A 19410-nucleotide genomic window follows, 5' to 3' on the forward strand; every position below is an offset into this window, starting at 1 on the left:
TTTACTTTAATTTGACATTTTGATTATTTAATTAATTATTAGCACATAGCAAAATTACTAAAACAAACTAAAATTAAGATAAAAAACTGTAAGTATAAAAATAAAATATTAATAAATACTATAATAATATATGAATAATACTATAGCACTATAAGTCGTTTTATCCAACAGCTGCATTTCATTTGATGTAAAGTTAGTGCGCATTGAAAGCATAAGTTTCATTTTTCTAGAAAGTGCTGAAATGTTTTATTTTGCTCGTTTTTTTCCTTGTTTTTTTCCTGTTGTATTGAAATTAGAATTCCGGGATCATTTTTCTCGGGCGCTGAAGCTCCTGTTAGCGTGACGTTTCTGGTGATTTATTGAAGTTTTGGTTTCTGCAAGGCTGCCAAGAATAACGCTGACCACCTGTGATTAAATCTGAAGTGTTCTCCTCTTCCTCTCTCTGCGCTCCAGATTAAAGCGTGTGAGAGACGTCAGTGTAACCGTGTAACTGTGTTAGCAAAAGCCCATCACACTCTTCATCCGCTCTGTGACGTCTGTGTTCAAACAGCAGATATCTGGGGATAAGGGAAGACGCTTTATTAGTTGGCTTTAAGGATGAGAAATGTTGTGTCGTTCCAGGGTCTCTGGCTGGTATGAGGCTGCAAGAAGGAGATCTAGCGGTGAGTGTTTGACTAATAAACATATGAAAATACTAAACATTATTAGGGCCTAAACAGCAAATGTGCGCTGAAACCTAGCGAACATTTAAGACATGCTGAAAAGTTATGATATTTTGCACACATTCACAACTGGCCACTTTCGGTCAACTACACAACATAAAAATGTATATATCTGCTTATTACTGTTGAATAATATCGTTTTAGTAGTTTGGGGTTAAATGTTAAATCTATAGTTTACTAAAATAAAAGGTGTAAAAAACATTTTCGTTGCTTAAAATAAACTTTAAATGACATAAAATAAAATATTAAAAAGCATTATTTTACTTCAGCTTGTTGAGAAGGCAACATTTCTCATTTTCATTTAGTTTAACTGAAATAAAAATGTTACTATGAACTAATATTTAGTTACTAAAATAACTAAAACTGAAATAACACTTTATTTTACAGTGTCATTGTCATTACATACATGTAATTACTGTAGTAATAACTATAAATTATGCTTAATTACATGCAATTAACCCTAAACCAAACCCTCATCCAAATCCTAACCCTATAGTAAGTATCACTCAGTACTTAAATTTATAATTACACTGTAATACTGACACCTTAAAATAAAGTGTGACCAAAAAAATGAATTAAAAATATTTAAAGGATTAGTTCACTTCAGAATTTAAATTTCCTGATTAAAACGTTTTCATAACTTCATAGGAACGTCAGTAAAGCGTTCTCAGACTCTGTTAGAGATGTGATGTTGTTCTGGATTCTCTCCAGGTCAGTTTGGGCACCAGCGACACCGTGTTCCTGTGGATCCAGGACCCCAAACCCACGGTCGAGGGCCACATCTTCTGCAACCCGGTGGACTGCAGCGCGTACATGGCTTTGATATGGTAAAACATGTAAACCGCAGTAAACAGGGCGTACGTTACCGCCAGACTGACAAAATAATTCAGTTTCTAGGGATGCACGATATATCGGCCACCATATCGGTATCGGCCGATATATGTTCATTTTTAATGTTATTGTTATCGGCCCTTTAAGAAAATTTGGCCGATATATTAAATCTGATAAATAATGTATTATTTCCTTCAGCTGAGACGCTTCAGATGATCACTGTTCAACATGATGGGTTTGAATTGCTTGAAATATGATTGAAATCACTTCAAAAAGGAAAATAAGGTTCAGTGCGACATGTGCAGCGCAAGTCTGTCATATCGGCTACATAAAATTATACTGAGAACATTATAATTGTGTGATTGGGACACGGCTTTAATGGTCAGACTTTAGTTTTTTTAATCAGGCTCTCAAAAAATATAAAAAAAATTGGATGTAGATGTATCGGTCAATATATCTGTTATCGGCTTTCAAATGTAAAGAATTATCGGTTATCGGTCTCGGCCAGAATTTTCATATCGGTGCATCCCTATTTTTTTCTCTAGATTTTGGGGTGAAATAGATTTAGATCTGCTTAGTGACATTTGGCTGTTTGGATGGGCCCTATCTTGCACCCAGCGCACCCAGTCACACGTGTTTCATTGCTATCTTGCACCCGCGCACAGCGGACTTTTCCCTCCACAGACGCACATCAGTAAATGAACTTGTGCTCCCGGGGGCGGTTCAGCGAAAAGAGCGTTCCGGCGCAAACGTTCCCTGGTGCTATTTTGCAGTTTCAGAAAACAATTCCACCACAGACCAGTAAAAACCTCGTCTAAAGTCAGTGGCGCGTTTTAAGATGCTATTTTAAGGGCGCATGCTTGGCCATAATGTAGCGTGTGCACAACGCACACACACTTTGCTTCTCTCATCTACACAGACGCAGTTGACATTTTTGCAAACCATTACAAGGAAAAATATTCCACACGAGGGAAATCATTGTTGTGTCCATGAAGAAAAATAGGCATAAATCTAGCTTACACATTATCATGCGCCTGTTTAACCGAAGCTAATTTGTGTGTGTTTCTCCATCCCCAATGTCACTTCTCTGTGTTTTACGGCCCTGACGAGAACGTCGGTCTCCTCGGCTGTGAACCGCTCCTGGCGTGCGTCTGGCAAATCCGCCGTTATAATAGCATCCGCCATCAATCCGCCATGGAACAAGCGCGCCTGCTCTTAAAGGGAATGTGAGATGATTGGTTTATTTCACGTTACACCCAAACCACACCTATGAGTAATGAAGCGACTTCAGACCAACACATTTTAGATTTGCGTCGGGCGCAAGAGTCATTTATCCCGCCGATAATAGCAACAGCACCGGAGATCCGCCCACAAAGTTACTTGCGTTTCACCTTTGATACTTGCGTTTCAGATCGTTAAAATAGGGCCCTATATGTTTAATGTCTAGTGCACTCATGAATTCGATCTGGTCTATAAGTGTTTGACAGAAGAACTGATGTTGTGTCATAATTCAGTGTGTTTGAGGAATAACCTCAACCCTTGAGTCTCAGGTCCTCGTGTGCAGCTGAACACTCTTCACTTCAGTGTTTGAGGAGCACATGTACTGTGTTCTCTGTGCGGCTCTCTCTCTCCACTGACCTTGTTGCAGTGTTTTAAATTACGTTTGAGTGTTTTTCTTTACGGGAGAGATGTGGTGGTTTACCTTTCAATGCTGAATGTATAAAAAGTGATTTTAGTCATGTGCTTTTTCCTGAAGATGTGAAATTGTTTCCTGAGTTGAAAGGAAGCTCGCATAAGTGCTGCGCTTCTTCTTCTAGATGTAATGAAGATTGACCTCATTTACAACCTCATTCACGTCAGTCTGTCAGACGAGGAGAAGAGCCGCATTCACAGCGTTCAAAGGAAGAACGTTTAGTTTGAATGTTAAATGTGAAGAGCGTCACAGTTACTGGTTGTTTGTGTTTCATCTGAAACTCTTCTCTTTTGTTTCTCTCAGCTTTAAAAACGGCTCTTTCACACGAGAGAGGATTCGAAATGAATGTGCTGGAGGATCATGGGAACTTTTCTCCAGCGCTTTGAGGTCCACACCGATGGGAAACAATGGAAATTTAGGTGATTAAATATTGTAGATACCAGGGTTATTGAAGCGAACTAAAACCGTAAAAAAACACTTTCGATACTTGAATTAAAAAAATATTATAAAATAAAATACAATACAATACACTTATTTTATTTCAGCTCGTTGCCGAAGCAAAATTTCTCATTTTCATTTTGTTTAATTTGATGTATTAAAATAACTAAAATTCAAACTGAAATAAAAATGAATAATATATATATACAGATTTTTTTTTTTTTTTTTTAAAGACAAAATACAACAAAATTACTAAAACCATTCAAAAAAAAGGTAAATAAAATCAGTTAACATTTTTTATATTTTATTTTATTTCAGCTCATTTTCCAGAGCAACATTTCTCATTGTCATTTAGATTAACTTAATGTACTAAAATAACTCAAACTTAAACTGAAATAAAATTAATAAAAAATATACATATTAAAAAAGCTATAAAAATTACAAAAACACAACAAAATTACTAAAACCATAAAGAACATTTTCGTTGTGACGAAATAAAATAAATGATAACTGAAATGAAATTTTTTTTTTATATTAATTTTATTAAAATGCAAAAATAAAATACAAAAATAAAAGAGAATTCTTCCAGTAACATTAAATTGTAACATTAATAGAAAGTCGTATATTAAATAAAAAAAAGATATATATATATATATATATATATATATATTTTTTTTTAAACATATTATATATATATATATATATATATATATATATATATATATATATATATATAAATAATATGTAAAATATATTTTTAAAAATACATAAAAAAAACAGCATCTCAATAATACTGTCTCCTTCAGCCAGTGACGGGATTGTCTGTGTTCAGAGACATTAGTGATGTCGGGTCCATATGCTTCTCTCACGACCCTGCCGTCTCACGTGGGTGTTTAATCAATGAGGCCTGATGAAGCCGAGCCGTTTGTCCTTGTCCTGATCCGTCTGTGTGTTTTCAGGCATGTATTTCGACGTGATGGAGATTACGCCTCCCGCTGTCGGCGTTCACAGGTTTAATGCTGAAGGTCAAAGGGTGAGTCACGAGCGTGTGTGCTGTAAACAACACACACTCGCTACAGATTGATCTGCCCTTTTCAGCTTCATTTACTTCGGCTGAACGGGTTTGCAAATATTGCCACTGATCAGATAATTGCTTAATTTGAGCTAATTGGGTCATAGTTCAGTTCACCTGCAATAAGATGCTCATTAACCCTCCAGCAGTCGCACCGACTGAGTTTGTTCTTTCTGTGGTATTTACAGTGTTTTTACTCTGAACTATTTTTCATGAAAACATGCTGGTCACATTTCACCCTAGAATCTTAGGATTTTTAGGGGTCCAAACACCAAAAATTCTGGAAAAAATTAGCAGGTGCATTGATACTCAGGCGCACAGACACACATCCGACACTAGGTGGCGCTATAATAAGGCTATTTGCATTTTGGATCATAACTTTGGAATCCTAAGGTTTAGAAACTAATTTATTTTCTCCCTCAGAATCCTTGAGTCAATTAGTTGTTGAATGCATTTTTCAAGCTTAACGAAAATTCCACCAATAGGGGGCGCTACAACAACAAAAAATCATTGTAGCTCTGTGACCATATGATCGATAAAGTTGAAAATTGGTATACTGCATCTTTGGTGGATGTCCTAACATATCCTCTAATGTGACTCAGATACTCAAAAAAAAATGTAAGTTAGCATGTATTTATTTATTTATTTATTGCATTGCAGTAATGACAATTTGGGGGGTTTGTTTAATTGTCATGAAAATAATGTCTCGTAAAAAAAAAATTATTTTTTTTTTATAAATCTAATCTATATTTATCAGTTCTGTGATTTTGAGGTAAACTATGACCCGGACATGTTCATGAAATGAAGGATTCTTGAATTGTATGGTTGTGTAGAAAAGTTCTTGATGTGTTATAGGATCTTCTGTTTTTTTGTTTCTGGTTTGTTTTAAGCACCAGAACACAGATTTTCTAAAGAACTAGATAATCAGTTCCTGTCTGTAAAACCTTTTCTGTTCTAAGCAGAATCTGTATTTTTCCAGCATGGGTCGGTTGAAGCACAAACCCGGTTCTCATCCTGAGTTTGATTGACAGCTCGCGGTGTCAGTTGAGTTCAGCTCAGTGCTCATCTGTGGGAATGTTGGCGTCAGACTCAAAGAATGCTTTATGGGAGCAGGAACGGTCTCTGGTTACCTGAAGCCCGTCTTTGTGTTCGCTCTTGCACAGGTAGCTGCCTTTGACCGTGAGGTGGAAATCCGAGCCCTGGTTGAAGGACAGTTCTTGGCCAAACGAGTTCATGCCGAAAAGCTGGGCTACAAGATCAGTAAGTGTCTGATCTCCATCTCATGTTCTCGCTGTTGTCTGCTCGTCTTAGAGCGAGTTATCTCTCTCCTGACACTGCAGTGCTGTTTCCTTTGTCAGTCATTAATATTACCATAACAACATGCTAAATCCTACCTATATTACCTTAGCAACTGCATAGCAACACCTTAGCAAACGCATGGCAACATGCTGAAACCACAACAGCAACCGCATTGCAGCAACTGCATAGCAACACCCTAGACACTGCATGGCAACATGCTAAATCCTACCTATATTACCTTTCAACTGCACAACAACTTTGTTAAAACTGCAGCAGCAACCGCATAGCAACACCTTAGCAACCATATGGCATCGTGCTAAAACCCAGCTATATGTCCTTAGCAACCGCATAGAAACACCCTTGCAACTATACAGCAAAATGCTAAAACCCACCTGTATTACCTTAGCAACTGCATAGCAACACCCTAGCAACCACAGTAAAATGTGTTAAAACTCACCTAGGCTATATAACCTTAGAAACTGCATAGCAACAACCTTGCGACCACACAACAATGTGCTAAAACCCACCTATATTACTTTAACATCTGCATAGCAACACCCTAGCAACCACATGGCATTGTGCTAAAACCACCTATATTACCTTAGCAACTACATAGCAACACCCTAGCAACCACAATAAAATGTGTTAAAACTCACCTATATAACCTTAGAAACTGCATACAACCTTGCGACCACACGACAATGTGCTAAAACCCACCTATATTACTTTAACATCTGCATAGCAACACCCTAGCAACCACATGGCATTGTGCTAAAACCACCGAAATTACTTTAACATCTACATAGCAACACCCTAGCAACCACATGGTAACGTGCTAAAAAAAAACTTTACTAGCTTTTGTTGGAGTTTACACATGTATTTCAGGTTCTTCTCATTCTTAGCTCTTTTCACTGCTGAATGAGCATCTACTGTATTTGAGTATCTCCGCACCCATGTGCCGGCGTGTCGCTGTGAGTGGCGCTCGTTTCTCGGCCTCTGCTGTGTGGCGGCGAGCGCGGCGCGGCGCGGGTGATTATACGATGAAGCGAGACTCCGGCTGCCAAGAGCTGCAGAAACAAACACGCTTTAATTAAACTCCCATCAGCCACTGAGCACGGGGAATGTCCTCCTCGCCTGAAAGAAATTCCCCTGATTATTGTCTGACCCGCTCACGGCTCACTGTTAGAAGAAGACCAGCGCTCAGGAGCAGAGCTGCACCACGCTAAACTCTTACCTGTCAATCATCATGGCTAATATTCTCTCTGTATTTGCACACCAATACTAGATAATTAATACCATTTTTAGGTCTCAAGTGTCCCTGACATTATTTTAAAGGGATAATTTTTAAACATATATGAAATAAAATTATTAAACATTATTATGCTGTATATTATACAATTCATAAGTTTAAAGCCAGTAAGATTTAAATAAAAATTATAATAATCATACTTTTATACAACAAGGAAGCATTAAATTGACTGGAGTAATGATGCTGAAAATTCAGCTTTGATCACAGGAATAAATTACATTTTCCTATAATATTCACATAGAAAACAGCTGTTTTACATTGAAATAATATTTCACATTTTTTACCGTATTTTTTGTCAAATAAATGCAGCGTTGGTGAGTGGAAGAGATTTAAAACTCATTAAATCGTACAGACCCCAAACTTTTGATTTATAAATGAAATAAATACTCTTCATGGCATCATGCTTTTTTTTTTAACCATTTTAGAATTTAATGTTTTTCCAGTGATCCAGCATAAATATTAGATCAAGGTTTCTGATCACTCATTAGGCGTCATTGATGTGTAAATGTAGACCATCATGTTTTGACATCAGACAGTTCGTGTTTTGAAGTTTAGTCTCAAAAGAATTTACATTTTTATCTCGCTGCATTACATTAAATATTTTGATAACACTTTACAATAAAGTCTCATTAGTTAACTTCAGTTAATGCATTAACTAACAATGACCAATAATTTTTTTCAGCATTAATTTACATTTTTTTAATGCTGGTGAATAAAAATGAAAAACAGAAGCACATTTTTATCTTAATAATATTATTAAATGTTGAGATTAATATTAACTGTAGAAGTATTGTCCATTGTTAGCTCATTTTAACTAATATTAACAAATGAAACCTTATTGGAAAGTGTTTTTGAACAGAAGATGAAAAAAGACTATAAATAAACAAGAGAAAAAAGTGGAAAAAATGACATGCTGCCGATTACTCAATGTAATCTATGTTCAAAAGTACAGAAATTAATACCTAAAATATAAAGTGCATGCCTTAAATGAATTCTAATATATAGCAGGTATATCTAAATTTCAAATGCATTAAAAATATATGTAATCTACTTCAGTTACAAATGTTATTTATTTTTTGTAGTTGTTTTAATCTGAGCGCCAGCATTTCTTCCACACACTGTATGTTCTCTCGGATATTTCCAGGCCTGAGGGAGTTTCTCAGTTAGTCTTTTATCAGACAGGAACGCTGCGTGTCGATTTGTGCCGAAGGTGTTTTGACATTTGCTGTTGCCGCAGGGCGATGGCGTGATGTGAGCGCGCTCTCATCCGCAGGTCAGCGGTGTTCTGACCAGGGTTTAACCAGAGTCACGCTGGACACGTCTGTCAATAGTTATTAATAATGCACATGCAGGCTCTGTAGTCAACACTAACATCTCAATGAGCCTGCAGACGCATGGGTGCGTTTCAGCGCATGAAAACACCACATCAGAAGCTCGTTGATTGAGAAACACGGCGCCGGCTGAGGATATGAGACACATGCAGAGCGCATTTGCATTATTGATCAGTAAATAACCATGTGATTCATTCTGTGTGCGTCCGTGTGATTCTCTCTGTCCTGAATATATATGTGCTTTTGCAATGTATCCCTGTGAGAAGGCATTGATGATGATGATGAAGATGATGAAGATGGCCACACCCCCTCACAGTTTATTCTGACTCATATGGATGGAGATCTCACTAAATTAGCATATCTCACTAAAAATGATTAATCACATACAAAATAAAAGTTTGTGTTTACTGATATATGTGTGTGTACTGTGTATAATTATTTTGTATATATAAATACACACACATGTATGTATATATTTAAGAAAAATGTGTTATTTATATATGAAATATTTATATATTATATAAATATATACATGCAAATATAAAATACATATATATATATATGTAAACAAACTTATTTTGGATGCAATTAATGAGGATATTGATGCTCTGAGGCTGGAATTATTCATTCTGTTGAATATCTGTATTGTATAAAAACATTTATTCTTTAAAAAATGTGTAAGTCTTTCATATAAAAGCTGAATGTAAATTTGAATGATCCGGATGTTAATTATAAATCCAAATGGAAGGCATTCACATTTAAATTATATAAACTTTATTGCATATTTTAGTTGCATTTATATTTATTTTTATAAGTAAGATTTATATTTATTTTTGCTTGTAATATTCATTTATTTCTTTATTGCTTTCAGGGTGTCCACGGATAATTAAAGTTTTAAAATGCCTTAATGTAAAAATAAAGCCGTAATTCGCATTAAAATGTTTTTAATCCACTTTTCAAAGGTGTTAAAAATTAAGATTTAGAAATTGTCTCTTGCTTTTTGAACATTTTAAACCGGTCTAATGCATAAAAGTGAATTAAAACAAAACTATACAGTATTACTGTTATTTGTATCCCCAAATAAAAATGTATTATTATTATTATTATTATGGTAATGATGTTCAGGTTTTAAAATTGTATGTAAATATACCCTGGGTTTCTTTCTTTCTTTCTAATGATTGGTGTTATGTTCATGTGTAGGAGTAACACAATAGATGCTGATAGACTCTGATTGTGTGTGTGTGTGTGTGTGTGTGTGTGTGTGTGTGTGTGTGTGTGTGTGTGTGTGTGTGTGTGTGTGTGTGTGTGTGTGTGTGTGTGTGTGTGTGTGTGTGTGTGTGTGTGTGTGTACCTGTTTTTCTATCCCGGTGGGGACTTCAACCTGAATGCACACAGACTCATGGGGACTCGTGTCACAGTGGGGACCTAAATTGAGGTCCCCATGGGTAAACAAGCTTATAAATCATACAGAATGAGTTTTTTTGGAAATGTAAAAATGCAGAAAGTTTCCTGTGATGGGTAGGTTTAGGGGTAGGGTTAGTGTAAGGAGATAGAATATACCGTTTGTACAGTATAAAAACCATTAAGTCTATGGAGAGTCCCCACAAAGATAGTAAACCAGACATGTGTGTGTGTGTGTGTGTGTGTGTGTGTCCGTCTTCAGCAGCACCTGTAGATCTCATGCACACACACACACTCTTAGGAACGAGTCTCATGAATATTTAATGAATGCAAATGAGGCTGATCTTAATCATTCCGTCAGTCTTTTTATGCGGAGGGAATGCTGGGAAAAAGCCAAAGCATAGACTCCTCCAGAAAATACCTGCAGTGTTGTTTGCTTGTGCTTATGAAGAATCAAACCGAGATCCACTGCATGTGTTGTTTTATATTAATATCTATTATTTATTATCTCCATCACTTTCTGTCTGATTATCAGGTTCATGTTCTCTATAAAGATGCAGTTTGTTGATCTCAGATCTGTTCCTCATGGTACTCAAATTTTACAGGTGCAATAATTTTACGGTTTGGATCTGCAGTGATTTTCCTTTTTATGTGCCATTTTATTGCATAACATTTGTTTATATGCTTTATGCAGGCTGAATTATGCTTTAATTAGCATAACATAATGTTTTATGTCTCATTCAGCCTGTGATGGCAGTGTTAACATGACTGATGTCTGGCATGCTTCACACACACACACACACACACACACACACACACACACACACAGACACAGCTCTTCTGTTATGATCTGTCTGTTAATCTAGTTAGTTGTCACATAGATTATGATGATGAATAACTATAAATCACTCTCTCTCTCTCCTGTAGTTCAGGGCACTCGAGTGCTGGCCACAGGAGGAGCGTCATCTAACAAGGACATTTTACAGGTATTATTTTAGGATCAACACTGATCACATGAATATGAGTGTGTAGTTATAGCATATGTTATGATGCATCTGATCATTGTGTCAGGACTTGTAATGTTCGTTCATATCTCAACTCCACAGGTTCTGTCTGATGTCTTCAACGCTCCGGTTTACACCATCGACGTGCCGAACTCTGCCTGTCTGGGCGGCGCTTACAGAGCTCTGCACGGTAAACTCAGATCGTGCTTATAGTTATTATAACACAGATCATTCTGGTCCTGTCGTCTGATTGGTCAATACACAACTATTAACCTTAGTTTATTAAATGTCATCACTAGATCTTATTCTACCAGCTGAAGGGAGATTTGCCATATTTACATTTTATAAGATAATGCCGTTTCAAATGTCTCATTTTTATATATTTTAATTAATATATGAATATATCAATTAATTAATTATATTAATATACAAGTCATTGTCATTAAATGTAAATGTAATTAACATTTACATTTTTTAAATAACATTCAAGATTTTTTATTTATTTAACATTTTGATTTAAAGTTAGATGTAATATTTACATTTGGACAAAAATAGATGTAAGATTTATATGTAATAGTTTATTTTTAATTATTTTATGTTATTTTATTTTATATCCGCTAGTTGAAGGATGATGTACCAGATTCACATTTTATAAGATAATGCTGTATTTTAATGTATTTTAATGTATAAATTATACTATTAATGTATTAAATGTAAACTTAATTCATATTTTCATTTAAATGTTAAATAGAAATCCATATTCATAAGTTTTCACTCATTTGCATTTGCTTAAATATTTTTTGTATATAATAGAAATTAATTTAGGATTTATATTTATAGGTAATAGTTTTTTTATTATTATTTTCTTTTATTTTTTTATTTTTTATTTATAAGTACTAATGCATGAAAAATACTTTATAATATACAGTATATGCATACTATAATAATATAATATACATACTATAAAATATGATAAATTATATAATATGTAATATATATGATAAATGAGACATTTTAATGTTTTATTAAATATGTATTTAGGTCAATCTGACAAAATTGTTATATTTGGCACCTCAGACTGAAGGAACAGAGCGATGCTTCACTAACTGAGCAGAGTATCTGAATAACTGTGTGTCCTTCAGTTGAGCCTCCATCGTCTCCGTCTCTTTGACGTCCCGCATCGATCTGATCGTACAGAGGAAGCTCGTTTTACTCCACTAATGATGTCTTCTGCTTTTGAGTGTGTGAGGGCCAAAACTCAGACAGACGCTTCAGTCGGATCATATTAATATGATGTGATGGAGAGCGTCGTTTAAAAGCCAGTCGCTCTTCAGTGCTTCATTACCAGAATCAAACACACACAGATGAGACTTTAATCTCTGTCTGGATGATGAAGACTTTCTGCTTCATACTAACAGTCATTAATGACCCTGGGTCATCGCTTTCTTTAATAGACGTTAGACTTTACATGGAGAGCGACTTCCTTCGTTGGATTCCTGTAAATGCATGATAGTGGATGTGTGTGAATGCATGATAGTGGATGTGTGTGAATGCATGATAGTGGATGTGTGTGAATGCATGATAGTGGATGTGTGTGAATGCATGATAGTGCATGTGTGTGAATGCATGATAGTGGATGTGTGTGAATGCATCATAGTAAGTGGATGTGTGTGAATGCATGATAGTGGATGTGTGTGAATGCATCATAGTGGATGTGTGTGAATGCATCATAGTGCATGTGTGTGAATGCATGATAGTGGATGTGTGTGAATGCATGTTTTTTTTATTCAATCTTTACAGAAGTAAAACGTGTTGCGAACAGTCATAAAAGGTCTGATCAGATCTGAAGTGCTGTTGCTTTTCCTCTCAGAGAAACGTTTGCCTGCAGTGTGAAACATACAGTAAGAGCCTTTTTATCAGGATAAGAGAGATTGAGTTCATGACGGATGTGGTCTGAATCAGTTTCCCAAACTCTGTTAGATTATGATCCATTAGACGGATTAATCATACGTTCTTGTGGTGAGTCAGTAAAGAAACGAAGCCTCGAGCGTTGAACCCGATGATCTGTCGTAACTGAAGGCCTTTAGTTAGCGCTGGTCTTCTGACTCCAGTCAACACTCGCTCACATCAACACAAGTCCATTTTCATTCCGTCTGCCGCTGGATTTAATCGCCTGTCATGATTTATTGTGTTTGCTGCTGGCTGTTAGAGTCGCTGCAGTGAGAACAGTGTTTCTGCTGCGTTTGCTGGAACTGAACATGCTGGAGAATAAACCAGCGAGTGTGTAACACCTGCAGAGAGACATTAGCATTGCCATTAGTATGATTGGCATAATATTAATATGATTAATAATACACAACCTGCATGCTGCAATCCTTACAAATAAGCCAGTCACGTGAGCTATTTATTTATTTTTATTTGCCTTTATTAATTTGCCTTTGTTTATTTATTAAACCATTTATGTTTAAATGCATTTCCATTTATTTGGTTAAATGCATTGAAAATTTAATTGGTTTTAAATGCATTTAAATTTAATTTGTTTGAATGCATTTACAGTGAGGAAAATAAGTATTTGAACACCCTGCTATTTTGCAAGTCCACTGTGAGAGACATAATCTAAAAAAAAAAATCCAGAAATCACAATGTATGATTTTTTAACTATTTATTTGTATGATACAGCTGCAAATAAGTATTTGAACACCTGAGAAAATCAATGTTAATATTTGGTACAGTAGCCTTTGTTTGCAATTACAGAGGTCAAACGTTTCCTGTAGTTTTTCACCAGGTTTGCACACACTGCAGGAGGGATTTTGGCCCACTCCTCCACACAGATCTTCTCTAGATCAGTCAGGTTTCTGGGCTGTCGCTGAGAAACACGGAGTTTGAGCTCCCTCCAAAGATTCTCTATTGGGTTTAGGTCTGGAGACTGGCTAGGCCACGCCAGAACCTTGATATGCTTCTTACAGAGCCACTCCTTGGTTATCCTGGCTGTGTGCTTCGGGTCATTGTCATGTTGGAAGACCCAGCCTCGACCCATCTTCAATGCTCTAACTGAGGGAAGGAGGTTGTTCCCCAAAATCTCGCAATACATGGCCCCGGTCATCCTCTCCTTCATACAGTGCAGTCGCCCTGTCCCATGTGCAGAAAAACACCCCCAAAGCATGATGCTACCACCCCCATGCTTCACAGTAGGGATGGTGTTCTTGGGATGGTACTCATCATTCTTCTTCCTCCAAACACGTTTAGTGGAATTATGACCAAAAAGTTCTATTTTGGTCTCATCTGACCACATGACTTTCTCCCATGACTCCTCTGGATCATCCAAATGGTCATTGGCAAACTTAAGACGGGCCTTGACATGTGCTGGTTTAAGCAGGGGAACCTTCCGTGCCATGCATGATTTCAAACCATGACGTCTTAGTGTATTACCAACAGTAACCTTGGAAACGGTGGTCCCAGCTCTTTTCAGGTCATTGACCAGCTCCTCCCGTGTAGTTCTGGGCTGATTTCTCACCTTTCTTAGGATCATTGAGACCCCACGAGGTGAGATCTTGCATGGAGCCCCAGTCCGAGGGAGATTGACAGTCATGTTTAGCTTCTTCCATTTTCTAATGATTGCTCCATCAGTGGACCTTTTTTCACCAAGCTGCTTGGCAATTTCCCCGTAGCCCTTTCCAGCCTTGTGGAGGTGTACAATTTTGTCTCTAGTGTCTTTGGACAGCTCTTTGGTCTTGGCCATGTTAGTAGTTGGATTCTTACTGATTGTATGGGGTGGACAGGTGTCTTTATGCAGCTAACGACCTCAAACAGGTGCATCTAATTTAGGATAATAAATGGAGTGGAGGTGGACATTTTAAAGGCAGACTAACAGGTCTTTGAGGGTCAGAATTCTAGCTGATAGACAGGTGTTCAAATACTTATTTGCAGCTGTATCATACAAATAAATAGTTAAAAAATCATATATTGTGATTTCTGGATTTTTTTTTTTTAGATTATGTCTCTCACAGTGGACATGCACCTACGATGACAATTTCAGACACCTCCATGATTTCTAAGTGGGAGAACTTGCAAAATAGCAGGGTGTTCAAATACTTATTTTCCTCACTGTAAGTTTGTTTGAATAAATGCATTTATTTATTCTTTTTTTAATGTATTATAATAATAAAATTCAAATAATAAAATTCAAATAATTTTATTTATTTAATTTTATTACAATTACATAATTTAAATCCATTTTATTTTAATTATGTGATTTAATATAATATTTAAAATAACATAATCAAAAGTTTCAAAGTGCACAATATTATGTTATATTGTTGTATTCACATGATTGTGAGTTTTTGAAGCTTAATCACTTTTTTCAAGTCTTGTCTGCTGAGATAAAGTGTCTGAAATCTGACATATGAAACTCAGATGTAATCTGGTGTGCATTGAGCATGGAGTGTACCGTACGTACAGTGTCTCAGATGATGACGCAACGACTGCGAGCCGAAAGAGAAACTGTGTTAGTTGCTCTAAAGCCTCATTAGTCTTTCACACGAGATGAAGCAACTTCTGAGAAACCGTTACACACTGTGGCATCTTTAACACACTGACCGCCTGTGTGTGTGTGTGTGTGTGTGTGAGTGTGAGTTCAGGCCTATTATGCCGATAGATCCGTCCACTCCTGCGAAAGGTCAGTGATGCGATGCTTTGTAAGATGTGCTGGTCCTTATTTTGAGTCTGTTTGCTTTTGTCTATGATTTAATAAGCAACTCTTGCCTCTAATATCACATGACATCATATGGACGCCCGTCTCCCGGATACGGTTCATTGCATCCTCTCGTAAGCAAATCACTCGGCTCAATAATCCTTTCAGATGAAGTCGCGGTATCAGGCCTTCATGGCTCCTCTCATTATTCTGCTCTTCTCAGTGCCATAATGCCTGAGATTCACTGAGTCTGAGCATTGTGTCGTGAAGACATCAGATGAATATCACTGTGGGTCTGAAAGATGTTGATTATCATCATACCCAACAAAAATGAAATAAAAAATATTGTGTGACAGACCTTTTCATGTTTGATTTGGACAACATGTCATGAAACCACAGATTTTATTTGTCACACATTTTTGATTTCAGATATAAAGTGCTTTTTCTTTTATATCAATCAAGTTTCCCAGTGGAAAAAGTAGCGGCTATTAATTATATGAAACGACTGGAAAATGATGGTTTTCTCCAGGCAACATGAAAACTTGAGAACGTGCTTTTGTGATATTTACAAATGAACTGGTAATAGAAGTGAAATATAGATTGCAAACTTCATGAACACTTTCTTTGTATGAATTTAGAGGGTGAATTTAGATGGGGATTATAGTTAAAAGCTCTAAAAAGGACAAAAAAAAAGCTCTGTAAAAGTTGTATGCCTATTTATTTATTTCAATTATTTAATTTTTCTGATTGCTCTATTTCATAAAATGAAATTTGGATCATGATTTATAGTTAAAATATATAAAATAAGGATAAAAAACACCATAAAAGTGTTATTGTATTAGTCTGATCTGTTCTATTCCTTAAAATTAAAATTAGATTGTGATTTATAGTTAGGACAAAAAGCAAAGTTTATTTATTTAGTTATTTAGTTCGTTTGTTAGTTCGTTTTTTCTGAGTTGCTCTATTCCTTATTGTGATTTATAGTTAAAATCTCTAAAATAAGGATAAAAAAGCACCATAAATGTTGTATATATTTAGTTAGTTAGTTTTTGTCTGAGCTGCTCTATTCCATAAAATGAATGAAATTTGGATTGTAATTTATACTATTCCATTAAAGGCCCAGTGTGATCCTGTCATTCACTCCTCAGTGTTTGATGGTGTGTGTTCAGTGATGGTGATGGTGTGTGTTCAGTGACGGTGTGTGTTCAGTGATGGTGTGTGTTCAGTGATGGTGATGGTGTGTGTTCAGTGACGGTGTGTGTTCAGTGACGGTGTGTGTTCAGTGATGGAGTGTGTTCAGTGATGGTGTATGTTCAGTGATGGTGTGTGTTCAGTGATGGTGTGTGTTCAGTGATGGTGTGTGTTCAGTGATGGTGTGTGTTCAGTGATGGAGTGTGTTCAGTGACGGTGATGGTGTGTGTTCAGTGATGGTGTGTGTTCAGTGATGGTGTGTGTTCAGTGACGGTGATGGTGTGTGTTCAGTGATGGTGTGTGTTCAGTGATGGTGTGTGTTCAGTGACGGTGTGTGTTCAGTGATGGTGTGTGTTCAGTGATGGTGATGGTGTGTGTTCAGTGACGGTGTGTGTTCAGTGATGGAGTGTGTTCAGTGACGGTGATGGTGTATGTTCAGTGATGGTGTGTGTTCAGTGATGGTGTGTGTTCAGTGATGGTGTGTGTTCAGTGATGGTGTGTGTTCAGTGATGGTGTGTGTTCAGTGATGGAGTGTGTTCAGTGACGGTGATGGAGTGTGTTCAGTGATGGTGATGGTGTGTGTTCAGTGATGGTGTGTGTTCAGTGATGGTGATGGTGTGTGTTCAGTGATGGAGTGTGTTCAGTGATGGTGATGGTGTGTGTTCAGTGACGGTGTGTGTTCAGTGATGGAGTGTGTTCAGTGACGGTGTGTGTTCAGTGATGGAGTGTGTTCAGTGACGGTGTGTGTTCAGTGATGGAGTGTGTTCAGTGACGGTGTGTGTTCAGTGATGGAGTGTGTTCAGTGACGGTGTGTGTTCAGTGATGGAGTGTGTTCAGTGACGGTGTGTGTTCAGTGATGGAGTGTGTTCAGTGACGGTGACTGTGTTCCTCAAGCCTGATGGCAGAATGATGGTGTGTGTTCTAGGGGTGCGCCAAAATATCGATATGGCGATATCTCGCGATATTTTCTCCCGCGATCGATTCTCGATGCGCTCTTGCCAAGTATCGAGCTGGTACAAGGCACGACTGTCCTGCATGAATTTTATCCCGAGCCGGCAGCAATCACGTGGGCTTTCGCGCTAAACCGTCATGTTGTGAATGGGAGAGAGAGAGAAAAGCGTGTGTGTGTGTGTGTGTGTGTGTGACAGTGACAGTGTATGCGCACGCTGTATGGTTGCTGCCACTGAGGTATAGCCCCATCGACGTGGTTGTGTATGATTTGGCAATAGGGGACAGCTGGTGAAAAAACATGTTTAAAAAGTGTCGGGAGGTGCTTGTAACGTGCTCGGCTCGGCTTGTAATTCCTCTCACACGCTACGAGCCGCGACCATGCGAGCATCACCGATTCCACTCGATTTCTCCCGAGTGAAAAAAATCATCTGCAGCAAAACGAAAATAGTGTCTGTGACTGTTTTGTTGCAACTGATAAGACACAAGTTGTTTTTGTTATTGTGTTTCATCCAAAAACGAAATGGAGATTCATTTTCCTAATTAAAAAAAAAATCTTTTTATTTCTTAAAACATGATATATTGTGAGTTATTACTGATAATATATCGATTATCGCAGTATCGCCATATCGTGATATTATCGGTATCGTGAACAATGTATCGCGTATCGTATCGTATCGTGAAGTACCCAGTGATTCCCAGCCCTAGTGTGTTCAGTGATGGTGATGGAGTGTGTTCAGTGACGGTGTGTGTTCAGTGACGGTGTGTGTTCAGTGATGGTGTGTGTTCAGTGATGGAGTGTGTTCAGTGACGGTGTGTGTTCAGTGATGGTGATGGAGTGTGTTCAGTGACGGTGTGTGTTCAGTGATGGTGTGTGTTCAGTGATGGTGATGGAGTGTGTTCAGTGACGGTGTGTGTTCAGTGACGGTGTGTGTTCAGTGATGGTGTGTGTTCAGTGATGGAGTGTGTTCAGTGACGGTGTGTGTTCAGTGATGGTGATGGAGTGTGTTCAGTGACGGTGTGTGTTCAGTGATGGAGTGTGTTCAGTGATGGTGATGGAGTGTGTTCAGTGACGGTGTGTGTTCAGTGATGGAGTGTGTTCAGTGATGGTGATGGAGTGTGTTCAGTGACGGTGTGTGTTCAGTGACGGTGTGTGTTCAGTGATGGTGTGTGTTCAGTGATGGAGTGTGTTCAGTGACGGTGTGTGTTCAGTGATGGTGATGGAGTGTGTTCAGTGACGGTGTGTGTTCAGTGATGGTGTGTGTTCAGTGATGGAGTGTGTTCAGTGACGGTGTGTGTTCAGTGACGGTGTGTGTTCAGTAATGGAGTGTGTTCAGTGACGGTGTGTGTTCAGTGATGGTGTGTGTTCAGTGATGGAGTGTGTTCAGTGACGGTGTGTGTTCAGTGATGGTGTGTGTTCAGTGATGGAGTGTGTTCAGTGATGGAGTGTGTTCAGTGACGGTGTGTGTTCAGTGATGGTG

General features: G+C 37.5%; 1 protein-coding gene across 1 annotated transcript in view; it reads left to right on the top strand.

Moving 5' to 3' along the window:
- Positions 1-19410, top strand: part of xylb (xylulokinase homolog (H. influenzae)) — a 35176-nt gene that overhangs the window by 7483 nt on the left and 8283 nt on the right. Inside the window, exons 11-17 of the mRNA XM_084102639.1 lie at positions 622-662; positions 1434-1549; positions 3550-3665; positions 4644-4717; positions 5920-6016; positions 11024-11082; positions 11203-11290. Coding sequence (XP_083958765.1) covers positions 622-662; positions 1434-1549; positions 3550-3665; positions 4644-4717; positions 5920-6016; positions 11024-11082; positions 11203-11290 — 591 coding nt within the window. The remainder of the gene's footprint in view (positions 1-621; positions 663-1433; positions 1550-3549; positions 3666-4643; positions 4718-5919; positions 6017-11023; positions 11083-11202; positions 11291-19410) is intronic.

The sequence above is a fragment of the Abramis brama genome (assembly GCF_963993115.1).
Source record: "Abramis brama genome assembly, chromosome: 24".
In the NCBI taxonomy this organism is placed as follows: Eukaryota; Metazoa; Chordata; class Actinopteri; order Cypriniformes; family Leuciscidae; genus Abramis; species Abramis brama.